Source organism: Dunckerocampus dactyliophorus, chromosome 15 (assembly GCF_027744805.1).
Source record: "Dunckerocampus dactyliophorus isolate RoL2022-P2 chromosome 15, RoL_Ddac_1.1, whole genome shotgun sequence".
Lineage (NCBI taxonomy): Eukaryota > Metazoa > Chordata > Actinopteri > Syngnathiformes > Syngnathidae > Dunckerocampus > Dunckerocampus dactyliophorus.
Window position 1 is genome coordinate 14,791,284 of NC_072833.1, and position 25,267 is coordinate 14,816,550.

Consider the following 25,267-nt stretch of genomic DNA (forward strand, 5'->3'; position numbering starts at 1 on the left):
TAGAACTATGTAGTTATGAAATAACACCCCTGTAGTCACTTGTACACTCCTATAATTCTTTGTTTACGCTACATTGCACAGGCTACGGGATCACAGCAGGGACACAAGAGATAGCCACAGCTGCCTAGCATGCTACTGAGATAACTAGGTAGCTTTGAAGTTGTTCACTCTAAAACTACGAAAGGGTTTCAAACGGAGTGGGGAAACAACACAAAAACTTACTTCCACAGGGAATAAGAGGAGAACTTCCTTTCCCTACATGCGGTGTGACGGTACTGTAATGAAATGTCACGTCTCATCAATGTTTTGTGTCATTACTGGCGCCTAGTGGCCAGAATACTACATATAACTTGTATTTCATTATTTTTTGTACGGCTAGTGGCTATAGTCAACCACGAAACAGAGATTATTAATTAATTTTTTGAAATATTGCGATAGTCCTTTTAAAAAATGTTTTTTCATTTCCCTCATTCTATTATATATATATGCATTTGAAAAACACAACAAAAACAGATATTTGTGAAATTAAACAGAAAAAAGAAAAAAACTGAAAAATGATCAACGTTATCATGCTTGTATCAATCAGATACTGATATTACCCTGGTATCAAGATCAATTTGGATCGATCCGCCCACCTCTACCAGAGGGGCCACCAGAAGGCTCCATTCTTTCAGTTGATGAACGCATTGGTGAGCCTTTATGCTCACTTTCTCCAGTGGGAATGAAGTGAACTAGCCTCAGGAGAAACACGGGGCATAGTTTGTGAGCATATTTTGCCACAAGCCTGAAACCCAAAAAAGAAACTAGGACAGATAAAGGCCTGAGCTGGGATTTGCAGCAGGCCTAAATATAGTCTTATACTAAAGGAGCACCTAGCAACACCTACATCCGAGTGCGGCATGCATGAAAAGCTTGTAAGTCTCCTTTTAGCCACACAATAATCACAATTCTTCTGATATTTTAATCGTGGATGATAATAATGAACCAAAGGGTGCCAAAGTTTTTCCAGTGAGGACCGCATATATAAAAACTGAAGGATGCTGGGGCCACTTGAATACATTATGTACATTAAAGATGTCAATAAGCTTTCTGAACAAAACATCCACCTTGTGTTATCGGTGACAAAGCAAATCAGTGTAATATTTCATAATATAACTAATTCATACAGAATTAACATTTCAGGTTATGCAGAGAGCCAATAAAAAAAAAAATGGCCCATGGGCCACAATTTGTACACCCATGCCATATGCTCAAGTTTCACAAAGTTTTCACAGCTGGGTGTGTGTGTCAGCCATGGTAGGTTTATTATTTTAAAAGAACCCGTACCTCCCTGCTTACACTATATGAGAGCACTGTGATTGACTCTACATGGAGACGTTCCATTCTGTCTTGCTCCAACCTCAAGACAGCAAGATACTCTTTTACACCTGAGAAAAAGACATTACACGCTCTTCAGCAAGCAACATTAAACAACTTCACGTTAAAGATAAAGAAGAAAACATTCCACAACATGCTCGTCTCATCTGTACACCATACAGCGTATTTATTGTATGTCTTCAAAATATACAAAAAAACCACACGACAAGGGAGTACGTACACCCTTTTAGGTTTTTTTGGAAAGGCCCATCTGTGTTCCCTAACATCTCAAGACATTCCAGCTTACAAATCAAAACAAAAAGGAATTGTCCTCAGAAATGTTGACGCTGAGCTCTGAGGCAACAGCTGAAAGTCAAACAAAAAAATAAATAACATTTTATTCGCACACCCGTAACAGTTCTCGTCAGTCTACGCATTCTGGCTGACTGCTGATTTCCTCAAAACGTTAGAAATCCTTGCAATCAGATCAAACAGCAGTTTTAGTGACTTAAACACTCGTGCGTTTGGCATGTTCTATTGGCAAAGGCAAAAAAAATGCAAAAACTTTGTAGCCACTGAGCAGCACATCATTCCTGGATTTGGTTAAAAGATGTGTGATTGTGTGATCTTTCACTTTAGTCATTGAACCACTCAGTTTGGCCTCACAGGCAGCTGTTTTGCATATACAATATATACTTATTTATTTAAGTTGCACATTTACAAGTAGCTTTAGATTGTTGTAAACATGTGCAGTGGATTTGTATGTGATTCCATCAACATGATTTCAAGTCAGTGACCGACTGAGGGTCAAAGTAACTGTCACGCAAACATAACGTCTGCTGTGAAGTGCTTCAACAAAGTCTCCTTTTTTCTCTCTCTCTTTTTTTGCTGTTTGTAACACACACACACACACACACATACACAAATTCAATAAATAAGACTTTACAGCTTTGTAAGGCAATGTTGACCATGCAGGTGTCAAACCGGATTGGACCGAACTGGCGATGCATACATGGCAACCATCTGCACATTCATTAAGAGCAAAAAGATCCTCCATGTGTTTTGGAAGGTTTCAAAGGCTTTACGGGTGATCCGATGGTCATCAGGGCTCATCCCCACACCACAACCTCCCCCAAATTCAACTGGATCCAGCCAACCAACCACAGCGGGGCTCTTCGCATTGCATCCAACATTTAGTTATTTTCCAAAAGAAAAAAAAAAAAATACGTGGAGAGATCAAGCTGCCAGCTTCTAAAAGGGCTTCAGAAGTGTCCGGAAGTTTCCAGGTAACTCTGGAGTTTCCTAACTGTACTTCTGTCCAAGGAGCACAGGTCGAAATCAAAAGTAGTATTTGTGATGTGGAAGTGGCCAGTCTCTTCGATGAGGTTGACAATCTGGAAAAAAGCAAAGAGGACATTTCTGCGTGGAGTCCTTCTGGTGAAGGTGGAGGCCTTCTGGCAAAATGAAATAATGATTCTGAGAAGCAGCAACAGCAGTTTACCTGTTGCAGAATGTGCCCTTCTCTTAAGGTCATCAGTCTTTTGTGCAGTTCCACCAGCTCATCGAGGTAAGCCTGCACAGCACACGCAAACACAGAATTGCTTCAAGTGTTTGCCGCCCAATAACACACTACTACATTCCAAGAACCTTGTATACCTTGTCACCATCTATATTTTTGCTTTTGTCCTGCTTGCTCTGCTTGTTGGGACTCTTCACTTCCAGTATCTGATGGGAGGAATTTAATTGTAAAAATTTGGTACATCTGTCTAGAAATATGTAACATATTGTGGTTATTACCTGGGTATTAGCAGTCTTTAATAAACCCGGGCCATCCGTATGTGAAAGCGGCGAGGAGGAGGAGCTGTCACTCTCGCTGCCGTCACTCAAACTGACCCTGAGAAGGTAGTCCCAGGATGGTATGGTAAGGTTTATTTGTTTGGGACATGCTTAAAAAGTTCTATTAAAGAACACCACGTGGTTACAATTGCACAATTCAACATGGAGCGGATTTTAGTTAATCCCGCTCCTTCTCCATGTCTATTATTGATAATTCATTCACACCATATCTGTTAAATGTTGAGTCTTACAATATTTCCTTTGCTTCAATTTGGCATTTAAAGTTTCTTCACCTTTGTCATCAAGTGTCACCATTTTGTCATTAAAAAGAATAGAGAATGTGTAGCAATGGATAGATGGCTTATACCATGATGAAAGAATAAAGGAAGGAAAAAGTGTTCCAAAAAAAAAGTGGAACCTGTTTTTTTTGTAGGGTTCTGTTGAATAAAAATGATTTCTAGAAATATGTCTCGGTTTTCAAACACCGTCTTGATTATCATACAAACAGTGCATCTAACAAACTAGTGCATGGAAACTAGTCGAGAACCCAAAGAAAGCATCTTGGATAGTGGTTCTTTTTAGAGTTGGGACACTACAGTCAGGTTCCGGCCAGGGAACACTTGAATCACCTTTATTGTGTGCATGTGCGCGCGTGTGGGCGGTTTATGTGTTCATAGAACTCACGCAGAATGATGAACAACTCGTATCTGTCTCCTTTATTCCTCCAATAAGCAGTGTGCACGGTATACTGGTGAGGCATTCAAGAGCACTGCCTATTATTTTAATGAGTGTCAAATCTACAGCTGTAAATATAATTTCCAACTGCCAGCCCTTTGTCAAAGAAGGGGAGAAACACTATTGAATTCAAAAAAGAAGTCGTAGCAAAGTACGAAGGTAGCACCTGTTACAATAGCACTGTAATGTAAAGGTTCCTTAGTTAATACAGGTTGCGGAGAAATGGTTTAAAGCAGGGGTCCCCAACCATCGGGCCGCAGCCCGGTACTGGTCCGTGGGCAGCAGGTTTCAGGTGCAATGATTACAAAAATAAATAAATTAAAAATACATGTATAAAAAAAAAAAGTGTAAATAACTACATAAAATGTTGTGTAAATGCATATAAATTTTGGAAATATGGGCCATTATGTTATTAGTAAATTTTTTCCCGTTTTTCTTTTACCTCATATTTGGTTCCAAATGCTAATACTACTGTATGTGGGAATACATAAAGGTACGTTTTGATGACGTTATTGGGCGCTAATGTGCATATTTGTTCGTGAACAACCTCAAGTTAATTCATGCTTGCACACTGCGTTTTACCACAAACATTAAACAGTGACATAATAATCACCTCTCATTATAATAATCACCTCTGAAAAACAAACTCCAGGCTCAAACTGGTGGATGGTGTGTCTGCATTCCTTTTTTGCTTTTAATTTGATGTTGTTACTGTCTTAGTTTTACATAATTATACACGCTATAATGTTGGACCGATGCAGCAACTTGTACTTCTGCATTAAGAGTTACAAAGTGAGTGATAAGAATATCCACTTATCTTTGTATTTTTGTTCATTTAGACCCCAGTTTCCCAAAGTGGAGCACGCCAATTGTCTCAATTGTATTAAGAGTGTTTTATCTTAAAGGTTTGATTTACATTGATGTTCCAATCACCGCACTGTGAAAACCTGTCAATGTACAGTATGTGTGTGTCAGGATGAGAGAGTGGGGATTCCCCTGAAAATGAGGCTTTATCGCTGCTTGTATGTATTTTTGTACTTTGGATACTGCCTTATCATGTTTGTTCAACTTTCTCTTTGGTATCAAATTAATATGCAGACTTAAACCAGAGTGGACAAAAGTGAAGCTCAAGTGAAGCTCAAGTTCGACCCATTCAAAAGGGAGGGATCCCAACATCCAGCTGAAATAAAAGATATGTAGGATGAATATAAATGTCTGAAGGGTACGCGACTGAAAAGTTCGGGAACCACTGATTTAGACCACACATCATAAAGACGTTGTGTTGTTCGGAGTGTCCGTGAGTGCAGCTTGCGGCCGTCTTAGTGGCAATGAGCAAGTGTAGCTCCCATGATGAAGGGACTAGAGACGCGTGAGACTTTGATTCACCCCTATGGAGGTGTTATTTTTTAGTGGGGTCACAGCTGAATGGGCCTTGAGTGAGCCTACCTGCGCTGGTGGTGTGTGAGGTGCGTGTGCGCTGGCCGCTCTGCGTCCGAATCCAAGTCGAGGTCTTCGTCGTCCTCAGAATCGTCGTCGTTGTTTTCAGAGTGCAGATCCTGCATCACCGACTGCAGCGGGCCCAGCACTGTGCAAGAACACGCACACACACAAAACATATAGGGATGACACTTTAAAGATAAAAGAAAAGTGAGTACACCCCTCACATTTCAGCACCCATTTTATTACAGTATATCTTGTCAAGGAACAATAATAGATAGATAATAGATAGAATAGAGAAATTTAACTCTTATTTTAGAGTTGTTAGTGTACATCAGGATAGATTTACTATCCACAAAAAATACAGCTTTCATTGTATCTTGCCTACAGTCAAGTATAGTGGTGGTAGCGTCATGGTCTGGGGCTGCTTGAGTGCTGGCAGCACTGGGGATCTGCGGTTCAGTGAGGGAAAGATGAATTCCCACATGTGCTATGACTTGATGAAGCTGAAACTGGGCCGCATGGCAGTTTCCCAACATGATAAGAAACCCAAACAGACCTCCAAGATGACAAGTGCCTTGCTTAGGAAGCTGAAGGTGATGGAGTGGCAAAGTAGGTCTCCTCCAAACCTGAACCCAACTGAGTACCTGTGGTGTATCCTCAAGCGGAAGGAAGGAAGGTGGAGGAGTGGAAGGTGTCTAACATCCACCATCTCCACCAATAATGTCATAATGGAGCAGTGGAAGAGAATTCTAGCGACAACATGTGCACCTCTGGTGAATTCCATGCAAGAGGATTAAGACAGTGCAAGATAACAATGGTGCTCACATTTTGGACATGTTCTCTGTGAGGTTTACTCATTCATGTTGCCAGCTATTTAAACAATAATGATGTGTGTGTTGAGGCTAAGTGAATGCTTCAGGCAGCAGAAGCCCAGGAAGGAGGAGGAGCCAAATGGGCTGTCATGGAAACACAAGCCGCAGCATGGCATGTACCACCAACAAATTGAAACGGCTCGGGGAAAAAAACACCAGTGGGTGGAAACGGCTGGATTGAAAGACAGCACGGAGGCACTAATCTCACTCACACACACACACACACACATTTATTTTCCATAGTATTGTCCTATGACAAGATAAAATTAAATGTTTGCAAAAATGAGGGATGAGATGCTGTAAATAAGCATAGACAAAGACAAACCAGTGGTGTTTCATGCAGGGGATGTGGAGAAGCGACGGTATGTGTAGTATACCAATATATATAAATTAGAGGTGTCACGACACCCAACTCAAGAGACGAGACGATGCACAAGATGACACTAACAGTCAGTCACAAAATAATGCAGGTGTCCCATAAATTGACGCCAACTTAACTTTTTATCTTCCAATACATTGTCACGGACACACCTGACTTTAATTTCTGCTCTTAACTTGGAGCATTAACACGGCGGCAGCTGTTCAACTCCAATGGAAACAACAGCCACAAATCACTCGTTGACGCTGACGCTGGGAACACCGACATAGGCTGGATTGCAAGGTTAATAGTGTGCGTGTCGCACTCAATGTGCGGTTCCAATCATGCCTTGCGCACTGCCACCTCCATATTACTCTAACATTAATAGCAGCGATGCCATAGTTCAGTCTGATTGGCTTCTGGTTGCCCTGTTCTCCCGAGACAGCTTTTCTCCAAACGAGAAATCTCATCATGTCTTCATCGTGCGAGATCTTGTGACACCGCTAATATAAATATACTGTATAAATATTAGGGGACCTATAAAATGTTGAAATGTAAATGTGGTAGGCTCAATATATGTTGCTGAGGTAGCACATGGTGCTTTATCTGTAATACACAGCTGAAATTACTTAATGAGGTTTCATGCTCAAAGAGGAGATGGAAAAAATGATCCTCCATGGATGTGAGGGCTATCCAGCAGGAATGTTTACCTGTGTGGGTGGTGGCAGGTATAGCCACCCTTTTTCTGATGATCAAGTCCATGACTACATCCAGAGACAAATTACAAACATTGTGCCCATAAGTTTAGATACAGTAAGATTGCAGTGCAATATGCATTTACAGTTGTCCCTCGCCACTTCGCAGTTCCAACATCGGTCCCTTCCTCTACCACGGTTTTTCTTAAATGAATTAATAAATGATCGCTGTTTCGTGGCTGACTATGGCTTATTATTAGTCAAAAAATATTGAAAGATGAGTCATACGTAGTATTCCACCCTGGTCACTAGGCATCAGTAATGTTACATTGATGAGACATTACATTATCGTAACTTGCACCGCATAGAGTCAGCTATGGATGCGTGTGCAAGTGGTATGTTTTTTTCTTCTTTGTCCTTCTTTCCCACTCAGTTTCAAAACCTTTCTTAGTTTTACAATAAATTAGTTTGGTAGCCTGATATGCTTAAAGTGGTGGCTGTCTCGTGTCCCTGCAGAGATCCTGTAGCCTGCATGTAAAAGTTGTGCAATGTGGTGTAAACAATTATGTTCAAGATACTACAACACCAAGGAACTTTCCCAATGCTAACGTCTTATTATCACTTACCATGTCTACTATATTAGGTGGGTATAAAGTTGACTACGGGTGTTATTACATGTCTATAGGGCTCTAAGAATGTTACCGTATTTAGAAAGTCATAAAGAGGTTTTCTATGCTAAATACGAAAAATTTCCATTTATTAATATTGAATCCTACTTCAAGGAAATTCACTTATGGTCGAGTCTAGAACCAATTAACTGCAATAAACAAGGGACGACTGTACTGTTAAGATAATGTTTTTGTGTGTTTTGTGCAATGCCGAACACAGTTTACTTGGCTTTCCAATGTATTCACTGAAATGTTTTAAGAAGGTGTCCTTTACCTTGGCGTTTATGGTGTGTGGGACCAAAGCCTGAACTGGAGCTGGAGCTGGCTGGACTGGGCTGTTCAGACTAGCATCGGGGAGAGAAAAATAGCAGTAAATAAAAACACAAAATGTCTCTTAATCGATCCTAAGTGTTTTTAAATAATTAAATGGCGTCTAAGAAAAGCTTAACAGTGTTCATTAACAGTCAAATCATGTCCATCGAGACAAAAATACAGCTGCATTTTGGAAAAGAGAAATGACCATAAAAGACAGAGTGACTGGAAGAGCTGTCACCTCCTGCCAACCAGCAGCACACAGCTGGTCTGTTGATTTATTGGACAGCATGGACAGACTGTCACAAATCTTAGTGCCACTCCTTTTTAGGACCTTTATGTCACATTAAAGCAACTTACTCAAAGGAGCCTTCTTTCAAAGACACTTTGACTTTAGTTGAAGTTTGCTGCTATGTAAATTAGGGCTGCACAAAAAAATGAAAAAAAAAAAAAAATCACACCAACATGCGATCTCATTTCTAAATGTTGTATTTTACTTAACAAGGTGCATCAAACACAAATGCTACGATTTGACTCCAAACTTACGCTGCACTGTCATTACCATGATGGCAGACAGTTCCTCCTCACTCTCCCCGTCCCCCAGTGTGCCTTGCCGGCCAGGGCGAGTTAGCTCCACCGCCCTGGCTCGAAGGAGAAGCAATCACATGAATTAATTGACTTTTATTTTTTTTAACTTATCTTTATTACGTGCATGGATGTACTGTGAAGTGAGCGAGCATGCTTGATGGATTCTTTTCCGTCTTTCTATTTTATTGGTCTAGTGGTTAGCATGTTGGCCAACACAGTAACAATCTGGATATCGGGAAGACCTGGGTTTGATTCTCCCTTGGGCATTTCTGTGTGGAGTTTGCATGTTCTCCCCATGTGTGCGTGGGTTTTCTCCGGGTACTCCGGTTTCCTCCCACATTCCAAAAACATGCATGTGAGGTTAATTGGCGACTCTAAATTGTCCATAGGTGTGAATAGTTGCTTGTCTATATGTGCCCTGCGATTGGCTGGCGACCAGTCCAGGGTGTACCCCGCCTGTTGCCCGAAGTCAGCTGGGATAGGCTCCAGCATGAGGAGAAGCGGTATAGAAAATGGATAAAAATGTAGTTTTTTTAAAAAGTGTGGTTTTGTTAAAAACATAAGCATATGGCCCTGACCATAGTGTGTGAGTGAAACAATCGTCCAAAGAAGTGTAAGCAACACTTACACTTAGAAGTGTAAGCAAGAAAATCATGATTCACATTTTTTACAGAATCGTGCAGCCCTGTTGTAAACAAAATGTGGTTGCATCTTCTCCCTCTAGGCATCATAAGGAAAGTTTAAATTCATTGACTATACGTGTGAACACCTTTAAAATAGACATTTAATCTTGCAGTCATTGCTTCACTATTTCAACTTCAAATACACACGAAACAGCGCTTGCTGGCTCCCTCAAGAGCGGAACGTTCTCCCCCTAATCCGCCACATTTCCACTTCTTCTCTGCAGTTTCCGGCCCAGTGAGCAGTGGAAAACAGCCCAGATCAAACAAGTGGTCACATGACAAACGAGGGGCAGCTCTTTGCGGCCACCAGGGTTGCTAGTCTGGAGAGAATCAAACACCTGGCGCTTGTCAACCCCCTCCTCAGCCCGCTTTACAACACACCCCGAGCCTATTTTGCTGCAAAGGCCATCTTTAAAAGGCACTTCTGCACAGCTAAGACAAAACAAAGGGTTTCATGTAAATGGACAAATGGAAAGAGCAGGGAGTAAAGTGCTTGATGAATTAAAAGAGGAACTTGCTATTCTGTTGCTAATCACTGCGGTGATTCCTCTTTTCCTCAGGTGTTATAAAACCATAAATCCCAGTATTTGGCTTTAACACAGCCCCCCAACAGAAGGTCTGTTGCCCCTCACTTATTTAAATAAAAAAACCTCTTCTCTCATTCTCTTGAAATGAAAGTTCATGACATGTTTTATTTCCTGTTTGTTTTATTGTTGCCCACCCTTTCTAGTGATTCCTCTGCGTAGACCCCTACTGCCAAGCAGACCACCATTAAAGCAGACTTCCTCCGAGTTAGGCATTGGATTTTACAGCCCTGCAACACCACAGAACAACTGACCACCAAAAAACCCTCCCCCCTTGGAGAAGAATGGGATACCTTTCCACACCCTTTCCCTTTTTCACAGCAAAGTTTCTTGAAAGCTCACATGTGACTGAACGAAAGTGTTTAATACCCACTCACATCTGACTTGCTGGACTCCATGTCAGAGTCATTGGGGTCCACCACTTCCTGGAAGGGAGGAAGTGTCGATACCTTCCTGTGGTCCACTTGCTCACCCTCTGGACGCAATTTACAACTCCGCATCTGTGATCGTTCCTTCAGCAGTTTATCAGAATGTTGAGCGTCCGTCTGCTTCCCCGAAGAATCCGCAAATCCCTTTTTGCTTTTTTTGGTGACGTGATTGTCCACATCGGGAACAAACAAACGCTTGTTGCCTGAGCCATGGTTGGACAAAGACTTGGGCTCCTTGAATCCCATTTTAGGACTGATATCTTGAAGTGGCTGGTTCTCTTTGGGTTTTCTGGAAGGTTCTTTTGGGGCTTTGCTGGACTCCCAGCAAGAGTCTCTGAAGGCACTTTTGGTCTCTTTCAAGTCTTTTGGAGGCTTGTCTTTGTAGTCCTTGCAGGGTTTGTGGAGTTTGGAGAAGCTGCTGCTGTTGGTGGTGCTGGTGGTTGTGGCTGTGGTGAGGAGCGTACTGCCACTTCCTTTGGAGCCATCCTGTGGATTAAAGCCGACCAATGAAAAATGCTTCCATTACACATGATAGATTTGCTTCCTAAAATCAATACTGTAACTTGTCCAGCGCAATAGATGCCATATATATATGTAATACAACAATGTAACACTAAGGAGTGGGACAGGAGGACACAAATGTTAGCATGTGAGCTACAGTGCTAAATTTACAGTCACATATTAACATCATGCTAGGTTAGCCTAGATAAAAACAAAATGACCACATCTGTAGCTGACTGACTGATAGTTGACAGAGCTTTATTTTAAGTTGTGTGGCGAAGCCTGCTTATTTCTAAAGTGGTGGCTGTATACACGAGGCGGGCTCGTCTTGGTCGGATTTGTACAGCTGCAAGAGTGCTCGACTTTTTTTTTCCCCCTCTATGATCCTCAAATAACAATTGTGTTGTGCAGTGTTGTTTCTTAGCATGTACAGTCCAATCTCAACGTGGAGGAAATGGATTCATTCTCACCATTGGTGGAGGTGGGGGGTCATTTGTCCCTGGGTCTCACCTCCAGCCATCTAGTCAATATTTCATCAATGCCGTAAAGCCATTAAAGCAGTCTAGACGACGGGCTGTGTTACACCTCCCAAACACGATCAAGAGGCTTTTTATTTGGCCTATCTTCTGGTGACCTGAGGACCTTAAGGATGTAAAACTGCCAACTCATTCTAAACTCAAGCCACAGCAGTAAAACTACCAAACTACTACCGCCCCCCAGCCCCCCCAGCAGGCCAACATAAAAAAACTGTTTTAGTGTTTTGCGAGGGACCCAAAGTGACCGCACAGCCATTAACATTCAAATGACAAAAATGAATGGAGCACATTTTTGCCAAACATGTCAGCGCGATCTTTGAGGTGCCAAGAACAATAGTATAAGTGTCTGTGTGTGTGTGTATATATATGTGTATATATATATATATGTATATGTATATGTATATATGTATATGTGTATATGTGTATATGTATATGTGTATATGTATATATGTATATATGTATACATATATACATATACATATACATATACATACACACACACACACACACACACACACAATTTTGACCCCACTTGCATGGTGTTTCTCATCTTCTTTATCAAATGCTGGCACTTGCAACTTTCTTGGGCTCCATTTTGGGTTATTGAGGTGAGAAACACTATTGAACTCATGGCAAAACATGAAGGTGGTGTCCGTGTTGATCTCTCTGCCACATTGTGTTGTATCATGCCTTTGCTAACATATCTTCAATGAAGGTAAAAATAGCCTTAAATGTTACGGTTTATCCCTAATTGACAAAACCATTGTTTTGTGTTAACATTTTGGCTTTCTGGAACGGATTAATTAGATTTACATTATTTCTTATGTGAAAAATGTATTGGGTTAGCGTCTGTTCCAGTTACAGTGGGACCTTCTGGAAAGGATTAATGACGCTAACCAAGGTCCCACTGCATTTACATGTTCTTGTTTTTTGGGCTGTACCTGGAACCATAACTTACCTTTGACCCATGGGAGCTTTTGCTCTTCCGGGAATCAGAGAAAGAGGACGTCAAGGAGGTGTTGGGAAGTGCAGGGAGCTTCATGTGCTGCCTAAACAAGGATGTCGAGCCCTCCTGCATGACCATCACCTACCAGAAGTACAGTCAAAGAACACAGTGAGCTACGCAACCTTTACCTTTTCAGGAAGTCCTCGGTTTACAACATTTTATGGTTAGGATGCATTCCTATAAATTACTTCAAAACTTAGGTTCGACCTACAGTAAGTGGTTTGGTTTATAAATACGGGACTCACTTGAGAACTAGTTACATGCGCAAGTGGCTTGGTCTATGCCAGGGGTGTCAATCTCGTGCCATGGAGGGCCGAGACACTGCAGTTTTTTTCTCCAACCAGTTTCTCCAGCAGGTGATTCGATTGATGAGCTCCTTCCCTCAAATTAGAGGAAGTGGTGATCATTGAAATTACCTGCTTTAGTGACCGGCTGGAAAGAAAACCTGCAGTGTCTCGGCCCTCCATGGCACGAGATTGACACCCCTGGTCTATGCCGTCCAATGGACGTGAGCATTATCAAGGATAAAGATGGTGTTCTTGAACATATGAAAGGATCTGCTCCTATAAAATGTTCTTTTTTAACTGCAGTCATCCCTCGTCACTTTGCGGTTCGAATTTCGCGGCTTCGCTCTAACATGGTTTTTCAAGCATACAGTCGTCCCTCCATCCAATGCAGTTTGAACATCACTCCCTTACTCTAGCAGTTTTTCAAAAATTTATGAATAAATGATCGCTGTTTTGTGGTTGACCATGGTCCATTATTACTTTAGTCAAAAAATATTGAAAGACAAGTATTCTGATCACTATGCGCCAGTAATGACACAAAACGTTTGAGACATTACATTATATTACCCTAACACTACTGTAATATTACATTTATTAATATTGAACCATACTTCACGGAAATTCACTTATTGCTGTCGGGTCTGGATATTCAATAAACAAGGGACGACTGTAAATTAATAAATCATGCTGTTTCGTGGTTAAATACGGCCTATCATTAGTCAAAACACATGCGTATTTGTATTTGTAATTGTGTCTTGTTTTTATTGTCGTTTATTCTGGCTGTTATTTTTATACATATTTCTTATATACATTTTTATAATTTTATTTTAGCTCTTTTTGATTTACAAATAAAGTTGGATTGGATTGGATTGGATTGGATAAATAAGTAATCCTACTTTGCGGAAATTCACTTATCACAGTCATGTCTCGAACCATTTAACTACGATAAATGAGGGATTACTATAATGTTTATTTAATTTGTGTATTAATCCTTTTATTACTGTATTTTATACATCCTTCATGTGTTTCGTGTACAGTGTGAGTGGCGTAGGTTCGAAAGTCGACTTGGGAGCGCGTCGCAGGAAGGGAACTCAGAACAAATGGCAAAGCTGAATACTTGAGGACGACTGGTACGTTTAAAGTCTTACTTTTGAGTCCTCTGAGGTTCGTTTGTGCGGGTCCCGTTGCTGTTAAAAGAAAAAACAAGAAACCACGTTAGCAGGCTGTGATAAAGTCTCATAGCAGTATGACGACTGACTCATTTTAAGGAGATGCGTATGTGTGTAAGAGAGGGCTCTAAATGTCTCTCCAGGAGTGACACAGACAGGCAATGTGGGTTTGGACATTTTGTCTTTGAAGGCTAAGAAAGGGGTGGAGGCAAAGTAAATAGAGAGCACTTAGCTCAGGTCATAAAAGCTTCAGACGACAAGGGTCTGATCACAGCAACAATGACCACACCTCAGCACGTCAGCCTCCAGCACACCTACCCCCCCGGCTCGCAGTAGCTTGCGACGAAAGTCTTCAGCCGGATTGTTGAACGTCAGCTTCTCGCAGCGGAGATGATTGACAGGCGGGTGACCCTCCAGGTGGAGGAAGAGGTCGTAGTCAAAGCGAACTTTCTTCGGTTCTTCCTGCGGTGAAACAGTGCGTATGTTGAAGCAGCTGTACGTGGAGGTGCACATTTTACAAGGTGCAGTAAAGTGTACCTTGTTCCTGAAGTAAACTTCAATGGGCAAGATGAAGCCGGCGTATCCTGATTCCTCTACTTTGTATGGTGGATCTTTGCAAACTAAAAAAAAAAAAAGGATATTCTGGATGATTTTAATATTACCATATTCCACTTGGAAATAAAACCAGCTTGGAAGTCTTCTACTCGTCACCAAGCAAAGCTCATGAGAGCTAATTAACTCTCATTCCCGTGTTCTGGGCTAAAGTATCAGTAAAAATCAGCTCTAAAGCTTAAAATTCCCCCTCGTCAGTCTTGCCAGGGTAAAGACTTGCCCCCCTTTTCCCTGGTGGGCTTTTAGAATAAACAAACTCTGCTGGAGCTCAGGTGTTTTTGCCTCAGAGGTACTCAGAGATGTTTGTCAGTCTCTATTCCCAGTGGACTTGAATACAGCATATGGAGGCCTTCAATGTGTTATAAAACTGCAGAGAGAATACCACATGGAGATTTGGTGATTTTAAACTTCACTCATGTGGATGGACATTTTTTGGAGCGGAGGGAAATGTGCATTTTTTTTTGTGTGTCCATTCATTCCTGCTTGAAATTTCTACTTTCCGATAGTCTGCAGATATATGACTATGGTTGTTTTGGTTGGGCAAAAGCTCCAGTATTTTATATCAACACAAAAACATCACAATCTGTGAGATGTGTAACCCAGAAGAGTTTGCAGCTGTGGAATGGGCGGATGATGCATTTCCCAGCATGCTTTGCTGTAGTTAAAATGATCACTTTTGACTGTCTTATGCCTCGTTAAGGTGTTATTTTGTACAGACTGGGTGTAATAGTTAACATGCTGCTGTTTTTAGTCATGTACAGTTAAGTTATTTTGACATTTGGTCTGAATATGGCACCCTTATTAAGAATCGCTGTGAATTTTGTGCCATATACAATATTGTTTACACTTTTAAAATTAAACTGCCATAGGACTAGTCTACTAGGAATCGCTTAATTATGCAGATCGCGGTAAGCACTTTGTTTGATAAGCTACGAGAGACGGGCCAACTCAATGCTATTTTCCAAACAGTTCCGCGGGCCGGATGAAAATTGCAGTGCGGGCCAGATTTGGCCCCTGGGCCTGAGTCTGACATGTATGCTCTAAAGCAAACATTGTGTGAGAGGGCCGCCACATTCATATGGTTAAAAGAGCACAAAATGTATCAAATCGGTCCCCCGCATCAATCAGTTTTTCGGAATGTGGCCCTCAGTGGAAAAGGTGTGGACACCCCTGTTATGGGATAATGTTATGGGAAAGCCATATGTTGGCAAATTCTCAATCCCTAAGACTCTTTTATTGCCCATAAATTAACTTTTCAGGCAACTAATTCTTGATAGAAGATTTGTTAAGATGTCTTCTCCAAGTTGAGGACATAAAGCCAATAAATGTGTCAGTTTAAGTTGAAAAGAAGCACAAAGTAGCCAGTGACCTGTAAGAGGAAAATTAGCCAGCCACCAAAGTACCGTTCATCCACTCACTCTTGGTTTGACATGAGATGCCCATCACAGAACAATGCCAGTCACTCTGCATTTGGCCTTTCTCCACAGACTGCCTTGTAATGAGGTCAGGGTAGACAGGCAGCTTAAGACAGGAAAACAAAAGACTAAAAAATAAGAACTCGCCTAATGCAGCCTAATCCCAATGAAGCCATTCATCTCAGCAGCAACATCAACAACAGCCTTAGTGTCACGAGTGCCCTTAGCACTTCAGATGGATGCATAGGGCCCTATAGAAATCAATTTTATTTGTTTCCAAATTCTTTATTTTTTCCTTAAATTCCATTTTTTCCATTTGATTTTTTAAAATTCCGTTTATAAAAAAAAAAATCTTTTCCACTTATTTTACCACCACAGAATGTGTGCTTTTTGTGTCAGTGAATAAAATGTCCGTTAATTAAATGCAAAAATCCTTCCAGTTAATGATGCAAAACATCATTGGTCAATTTTGCCCAGTATTTTAGAAACAGATGTAGCTTTGCTAACTTTTCTAAAGAGATGTCAGCCTCTGCACATAGTGCTACAAAATCCTCAACAAATTGTAATGCCCGTGCAAATCACATTCGACGATGAAAATCCTGAGTCGAAGACAGCCCTACTAATAATTAGGAAACACAATGCTATTCTTTCAAACTTAAGCACATGGCCTAAACATGGTGCAAAGAAAACCAACGCAGAGAATTTCGACCTCAATTATAAGAAAGAAAATCATGATTCACATTTTTTTGCAGAATCGTGTAGCCCTAGTGGGACGTAACAATATAAAGACAACACAAAAGGACCCAAAAGACCCAATCACTAATGTGTAATCTTACAATTTATGGTGTATACGTTTAACCATGGCACAAGGTGCCCTCACAATGGTAGGCGGTGATAAGCATCGCAGCACGCTCCAACGGGCACAGTCTTACAAAAACAAGCTGGCACTATGTTTTCTTAACTGCCCCGCTGACCCAAACAGCCTGGCGTTAATCAGCTAACAGAGAGACTGGACAACGTAGACGGGGTCAAGATTAATCTGGCAAGATTAAAAGAAACATCCAAGTTTGTGTTTTCAGCCAAGTCACTCGGAAGAGGCACCACAGGTGGCCGCTCAGAGAAAAATGCTGGAAACTGGATTTTTTTGAGTGAGAATGGGAGCGTTACATAAGACCACACGCAGTCAATTCACTTCACACTCTTGATTTCTGGTTAAATCTTTGAAGAACAGCTTGGCATTGCGTCCACAAAAACACCTTCTAATGCAACACTGTAACAAGAATTGGACCACATGACATCACTTTAGCGACCTTTGGCTACTCCAAAAAGGAGATACAGTCAATATTCATTGTTTGACTCTCATGGACTTAGAACTTGAACAAGAGACAACAAGCACAAAGATCATTGTAGAAATACTAAGTTCTTTTTGAAAACAAATACATTGAAATACTGTTGCACTGCTACAAGGTGTATTGCTCACATCAGAAAGTCAGTTTACAAGAAATGTGCAGTCACTTTGCTTGAATCAATTAGACTATGTTAAAAAAAGGCTTATTTCTGTCAACTGTTGTTCACAAATTTGTCTAAATTTGTGTTAGTGAGCATTTATAATTCATCCAGCTCACAGGTGTGGCAAACATGCTCAATGGGTGACATGTTGGGTGAGCATGTAAGCACTGGGACGTTTTCAGTTTCCAGGTACTGTGTACAGATCCTTGCAACATGGGGCCTTGCACTCATGCTGCAACATGAGGTGATGGCTGTGGATAAATGGCACAACAATAGGCGTCAGGATCTTGTCATGTTATCTCTGTGCATTCAAAATGCCATCAATAAAACGCACCTGTGTTCGCTGTCCATAAGATAAGCCTGCCCATACCATAACCCCACCACTACAGAGGGCCACTCCACAACACAGGACGACAAACTCACTGAGCATGTCACCCACTGAGCATGTTTGTGATGCTCTGGATCTCTGTAAATATACGGTATTTAGGCAAATGGTGTTGCCTTTATATTTTTGTTGTGTACAGTCGTCCGTCGTTTATCGCGGTTAATTGGCTCCAGACCCAACTGCAATAAGTGAATTTCCACAAAGTAGGACTGAATATTAACAAAAGGAATATTTTTATAGCTAGAGCATAGAAAACCTGTTTATGACTTTGTAAATATGTTTTTTAACAATATTAGTTTTTAACAATATTATTAAATAACACCCCTATAGCCATCTTTACAGTCCTATTATTCTTTGTTTACACTACATTATGCAGGCTATGGGACCACTGCAGGGACATACGAGACAGCCGCCACGAGCATGGCAAGCCACCGAGTTAACCTCTCCAATTTACGTATTCATTAGGCATTCATAAGGCATTTTTGTGCTGCAAATGGATTAATCTTTTGAACGCATATTGTTTTGAGAAGCCAAACTCTGTACTTAATTGTCACCAGCAACTAAGCGGAACTATGTTCTTCGTCACAGAAACCTGACCAGAACCGGACATGGGAGACCAAGTGGGGGGTAAGTCGCTGTTAATGGACTACAATGCTGATGGGGAAGTCATACAACTTCATGTCAAAAAAATCAGAACAATCCCTTTAAGAAAGTGTTTCAAACAGAGTGAGGAAGAAGGGCAAAGTAGCCAAAAACGTACCACTTCCACACGGAATGGGAGGAGAACTTATTTTCACTCTATTATGTTGGACATGCCATGGCTGATTACATGCAGTGTGAAGGCAATGTAATAAAACGACATGTCTCAACAATGTAACATGACTGACGCCCAGTGACCAGTACATTACATATAACTTGTCTTTCAATATTTTTGACTAATAATAGGCGATAGTCAACCACGAAACAGTGACCGTTTATTAACAAATTTTTGAAAACCCGCGATAGAGTGAGGGCGCGATGTCCCAACAGCAATGTAGTGAGGTACGACTGTATATGGATTTCATCTATGTTTTCCTGCAGTAGAAGTGCATTCGAGCCATGGCATTAAATTAAATGACATGCTCTATTATGTCGTATTGCTACATTTACTTCAATTTCCCTGACTTGGTGGACTATTTCCAGCTTTATCTGGAATCGTTCTTATTATTTTATTTTGCACAAGGGTGCCAGGAATTCTGGGCCCTATGAACATTTTTTTTGTAATCACCATGGGCACTGCTTATTTCACTGTGAACATTAAGCTAACAAGTGACACACAGACTGGCTAAGCTACAAAAAAAAAACGGGCTACATATAGACCCTCTCACCTTTCTGTCTTTCCTTTTTTCGGACATTATTTTACTAAGCGCTGGCAGCATTGTTTTACTCTGCCAAAACTGCTGACTGACAGGCAACACGCTACAGCTACAAAGCAGGTGAAGGTAGTAGTGGACCAAACCATTTCATGTTGCTATGAGGGGATGGTCAGTCAATATGGATGTTTACTTTTGGTCAGTGTGGATATTTAACTGTTACTACCAAATACAAGAGATTGTTTTAATTGTTTCTAACTATATCTATATATATATCTATATATATATATATATATATATATCTATATATATATATATATATATATATATATATATATATATCTCAGAGTTTTCAGCAAATATATTTGGCTTTTTGGCGTCTATTCATTTAAACATGAGTATGTCATGTAATAGAGCCAAAAAAAAGCTAGTATAGCCTGTATATTTTATGGCAGAAAGGAGTTTAAGACAGACAGGCCACATAAAGCATGCTTCAATAAACCTCCTCTCATTGACTGAAGCCAGGGAGAGAGAGAGGGATTTACGGCTCAGTTCCTGTTCTTTGGTGGTGGCTGCCCCAAGTACTGTATCAGCAAGCCCGCCCCTCCGCAGTCCTTTCATGCCACCCGTAACTTCTCTCTTGTATTGCACCTTTTGCCTGGAGGTATGATTGCCGGCCAACTGTAAAACAGCTCTTTGGATTCTTGCAGACACTAACTGGAAGGTGCATAAAACGCACAATTAACTTTAAAATAAAAAGCTTAAGGGGAGTCTCTAAAAACAAACTCTTACCTACAAAATAGAAAATAGAGGAAAAACACCTATAAAGTAGGCATGCTCCGATCAATCGGCCACCGATCAGTATCGGCCCCATGGTTTCCGCTACATGTAATTGAGCGTAACGGCCCGCCACACCTTAAAAATGTTATTTAAAAGTTCTAAACAATGTTAAGTAATATATTCTATGAATGCATATGCTGCATATGCTATATACAGACATGTATAGCTTATTATTTATGCACATATTGACCACAATTAGTTTGAAAACAATTTAAAAATATCCTAAAAATGTTTCACTGTGCTTTACTTTGATAAACATGCACCGGAATCAGCACTTGCGGGTGTCTGACCAGATAAAGTACGTGTCTTGAGTTGATGCCTTATTATCGTGAGAATTGACGTCAGCTTGTCACAGGCAAAGCCTGCGTGTGTGATCGCTGATGTTTCAATGTCATTCGACTTTGTGGCATCTTTGTTGAAACATTTCGCCTGTCACTGCCACTCCGAGCTAGCCATCTGCTGCCGAGAGGCAAAGAGTCAAAGAGCCAGTGGCTATTACGTTCATGCTAACTTACTTTTTTAAAGTGTCACTTAACAATCTTGCTCTCTCGTTATCATTATAATACTTATGGCTTGTCTTCAAAACACTAGATGTGTGTCTAAGTTGTTCAACAGGAAAATCGTAATGTGACTATCACAGGGCTCGCCAGCTGATGTTGAGTAGTTCACCAAAGAATATTTGCTTCAAGTGTTGTATTCAAACATGACTATTTAATGACAAATAAGTGTGCGTTGTAAATAAAGTGCAAATTAAATGTTGTCAGTCAAAAAAAAAAAAACAAATAGATCACATCACCTTCCCTTTTGTCAATGTACAGTTCTGAAGTTTTAATAGTACTGCAAGTTGGATACACCTGTCCTATCATAACCCTGGACTCTCAATTTATACTCGTTATACACCACACACTTCTATAAGAAAAATATTGAAATTATTTTATTTTGTTAATTGTTATTTTGAACTAAAAAATATATTATTGAACAATCCATTTCCATTTGAAGAACAAAGACTTGACGAAGTATGGTGAGTTTTCGAGGCTCACGGTCTGATCATCAGTCAAACGGCAGCTGATGCAGCCTAAATGGTGGGCAACACTCGCTCGTGTGCGTGATAGTCAGAAGGCTAAGCAAATAACCCTGAAAATAACTCATCGGATGAGATGAGCAGACTTTGTCAGCGGTGGAAGACACCGGGTTCACAGACTGCTCTCTCACTTGGAGCCCACCTAAGCCTAAAGAGTCCTGCTACAGCTCCACCAATGTAGTCTTACATCCATAGTCTCCTTAAAGAAGTCGTCTCATCCTCTGGAAGGTTCACGAGTGATATATATTGGATAAAAAAATGAAAAAAAAAAAAAAGACATTGTTGCCCCCCCTATTAATTAATTACTCATTTTATTATCAAGTACCTATTTTTTGGGCGCCCTTGCAGTTGGAATTGACTTTTCCCCTTTATACAGCACCTCCGGCCAATAAACCCTGATGAGCATAAAACCCTGATCGGAACATCCTTACTAGAAAGCCAATAAAATAAGCCGTATTAGTGATACAAAATAGAGTGAAACAGAAAATCCTTCTTGTACTTATTGTCATTATTAGCGACAGTTAATTAATTGGCTGTGAGATGCTGCCAAGCGGAAAATGACTACACTGGCTTTTACAACTCATTAACAACACAGTCTAATAATATATTACAGCTTACATGAATCTAGACTCAGTGTACAAATACAGACAGCTACAGTTCCTGCACATGCAACAGAATACAGTATGATTAGAGCTCATATTAGGAAAGCCACAGCAAAGAGGGCACCCGTGGAGCATCTGAGACATATTTGGCCGATGTGAAGGATATGTGCGGGATCTGTAAGAGGTCACAGATTTGACTGGTGCATACAGGCAAGCCACAAATGAAGCACGGGCGCAGGGACAAGGGAAGTTAAAAGGGTTCATGCCAGGGGGCTAACATGTTGGACCAATCATTACAGCATCAGACAGTGTGCATGCGCGCGCGTGTGTGTGTGTGTGTGTGTGAGTGTGTATATGGTGGCCAATTTGGCCAACAGTAAGCCCTTTCTTTTCTGGAAGTCATTTAAACGACTCACATTGGAGGCATAAACCAGCAGCTTTAAACGCAAGACAAAAATCCAAAACACAAACACCTACGAGGAGGCGTCATTAAGTGCATTCAAACGACAACATGCTCCAGCAGCGGGTTGCCAAAAATCGCACAGGGGTCACCCATGGCTCCATTTGGTGGGGAGGCATTGCCATTTGGCTGTTCCCATGGAAACGCGAGGTAATCATGAAGCAGCGGCGGTGGCTTTATTAAGACATCTTGTCATTCACCTCAATGCAGCGGTTTGCTGCAATGAGATTCCATCGCACGTTTACATCTCGACAAGTGAAATTGTATCCATATTACACATAAAATTACATTTCTGTGCCGTGCATGCTCTGTGTTGTTCAATATTCCTAACAAGCTATTTATTGCACGTTTTGAAGAGCGCACAATCATTACCTCCTTGATCTGACCATCTACCACAAATCAGTCTGAATGGGTGAATAAAGTGCAGTGAATCCATGCAGATCTGTGTGCTGCGTAATTACATTGGGAATCAAACGCTGGCCTGCAGCCAAAGCTCAGGCTCACAAAAGAAGTCTTTTAACTAACAAAAGGCAGAGTGCAGGGGTCACAAATTCAAAAACAACAACAACAACAACAACAACAATGGCGAATCCCCTGCACATTTTTTTACGCCTGAAACTTTATATAACCAAAGTTTCCGGTTTCCATGTCATGGTTTTATTACAGCTCATAAAACAGTCGGCTGTGTGATTTCACACATGCTACGGCTGCACTCTTCTTTCTTCGAGCTTCATCTGCATAGCTGCATCCTCCGATATAAATAACGCAACACAACGGGGATATACAGCATACTCCCTATGTCAGATCTCGGAAAAATTGGGCACGCGGGCCATATCCGGCCCATTATGCCGTTCAATCCGGCCCGCCGGACGTTTCCAAATGATTTTAAACCTTTAACATCAAAGCCGTAGCCGGCAATTGGGTTTGCAATGCTATTTTCAAAGTATTGTAAGCCTTGAACTCGCGAAAACATGGCAATGGTTTCTGAAGCGACAGTCTGCACTTTCTAGTGATACAGGCCATTACGGTGATCAGAGGGACTACGTCACAGCAGCACCAGGAAGAGGAGGCTTCAAAGAAAGCAGAGTGGGTGGGGGTCTGTGCATGCATAGAGCAGGCTGGCGGCTCAAGCCCTATGACAAAGTTCCACAGAAAAGTTATGTTTTATCTGACATTTGGGTGTTTTTTACCCTTTGCTTTCATGTTTCACCGTGCTTGTCTCATTTTTGCTGTATTTTACTTGATTGCACAGTCTGGGTGTTTTATTCAGTACAAACCTGCAAAATTAAACTCTGTTTTTGAGGTGGGCTATTTTAACATTTTTAGCATTATATCATTCATTATAATTATATATATATATATATATACACATACACACACACTGTATAATATAATATAATACACAAGCAGGCAATTCCAGCTTGGATGGGGAAAATGATGCAGATAAAAAGCAACAATCAATCATGATGCACGCCGCCTTTAAGCACAATATGCATGCAATGAAACACCAGTGGAAGCACCAGTTTGCCCTCCTCACAGAGCTGATCACTAAATCCTTCCTAAGCATTGAACGCATCATATTGTCTTACTACAGCAGGTCGAAGTTGAGACATGACTGAAAAGAAGCACACCTCACCTCTTTTGGGTTTAGGGAAACTTTCGTGCAGGTGAAAGACAACTTTCTCCACAAAGTGCTGAATATTGCTGTGCTCCGGTCCCCGAACAAACACCATCCAGTCGTGGGTGAAGCCTTCCACCGTGGGTTTCTTTCGGACCTGGGCGCGATGGCCGAGTTCGAGTTTCACCTGAACAGCGCCCTGAGGAGGCAGATGCAAATTACAATATTAATGAGCTGCAAAGGTTTAGGGTTTTAATATTATATAATATATACAACAAAGATGCGCATGTAACACTGCTTCATACTAAGAGGTGTTTCTAATACTTTGGTACTACATCAGTATCACAGTGTGATGCAATGCACGTCTAATCAAACATTCTGAAATGCCTGTAATTTATTATGTTAATTTCTGCATGCACCGCTTGCATTGGACCTCACTCGATGTGTGCAAGTAGACCTAATGGAATGGCCCTCAATTAACTTTATAATAAAAAAAATAATATTCTTCTCACCGATCAAACTCATTTCCGTTTAGAGAAAATTTACTTCGCCCCTGGACAGCCTGATATATTTAAGAAGAATACATGTTTTAAGAAGAAGATGGAGCACGCAGAGGTTAAAGCTAGCAGTGTGCTGGTTAAATCCTTACCAAGTGGGAAAAAAGCACGGACTCCTCCAGTGTGACAAGAACGGAGAAACATGCAAACATTGACTTAATTCCAGCATGGTGGTCCAAACGGTCTACTTACCGAGTTGGCCATCCCTGAGGCCCCGCGTTGCAGCTATTTCATGAAAAAAGACTTGGCAATGAGAGTGAAGGTAAGCACAATTTGCGTCTGACGGCGAACATGGTCTCTCCCCACTGAGCTCAAGTCAAGACTTTCGAAGACTCGCCGGTGATCAATACAACTATGTGTCCAGAGACACTTCCGTTATAGACTTTCAAAATACACCAATTCGCACAACCTAGCCTTCGCTGCTTGCACATAATGTTGTTCACATTAATTCTAATAACACTAAAATTTGAAAGTGACATATTTACCTATTATATGCTTGAAGATATTATATTATTTGACAAAGTCGCCCTGCGTTGCCTTTATTTTGAAGGCAACAAGTAAATTTTTTTCCGCCACTCTTGTACTCAATTCGTCCACCTTGCCGGAGCTGAGGGGCGCATGCGTAGAACTACGTACAGCGGCACAACGGAGGACCAGCCAATGAGAGATCAGGAGACAAGCAGCGATTATGTTGCCTTCGTGTACTCCTTGGAAAATGGGACAAAAAAACAGCATGTCTTTTCTAAAACTCAAATTAATAACAAAAGAATGGCTACCATACA

General features: G+C 41.0%; 1 protein-coding gene across 7 annotated transcripts; it reads right to left on the reverse strand.

The window, feature by feature from the left end:
- Positions 1 to 1,274: 1,274 nt before the first annotated feature.
- mllt3 (MLLT3 super elongation complex subunit) lies at positions 1,275 to 24,818 on the reverse strand. Of its 7 annotated transcripts, none has more exons than XM_054752451.1 (14): positions 24,578 to 24,727; positions 23,947 to 24,127; positions 14,592 to 14,674; positions 14,373 to 14,516; positions 14,034 to 14,072; positions 12,551 to 12,679; positions 10,505 to 11,041; positions 8,235 to 8,304; positions 7,308 to 7,361; positions 5,374 to 5,512; positions 3,154 to 3,250; positions 3,013 to 3,081; positions 2,858 to 2,929; positions 1,277 to 2,750 (listed from the first exon to the last, which is right to left on the reverse strand). In XM_054752451.1, the coding sequence occupies exons 1-14, from the start codon at positions 24,635 to 24,637 to the stop codon at positions 2,619 to 2,621; spliced, it is 1,806 nt and encodes a 601-aa protein (XP_054608426.1). In that variant the 5' UTR covers positions 24,638 to 24,727; the 3' UTR covers positions 1,277 to 2,618. The 7 variants fall into 7 exon arrangements, with proteins under 7 accessions (XP_054608423.1, XP_054608425.1, XP_054608426.1 ...); XM_054752452.1 differs by having other exon boundaries at positions 1,279 to 2,750; positions 24,678 to 24,818; XM_054752448.1 differs by having other exon boundaries at positions 1,275 to 2,750; positions 14,373 to 14,674.
- Positions 24,819 to 25,267: the final 449 nt, after the last annotated feature.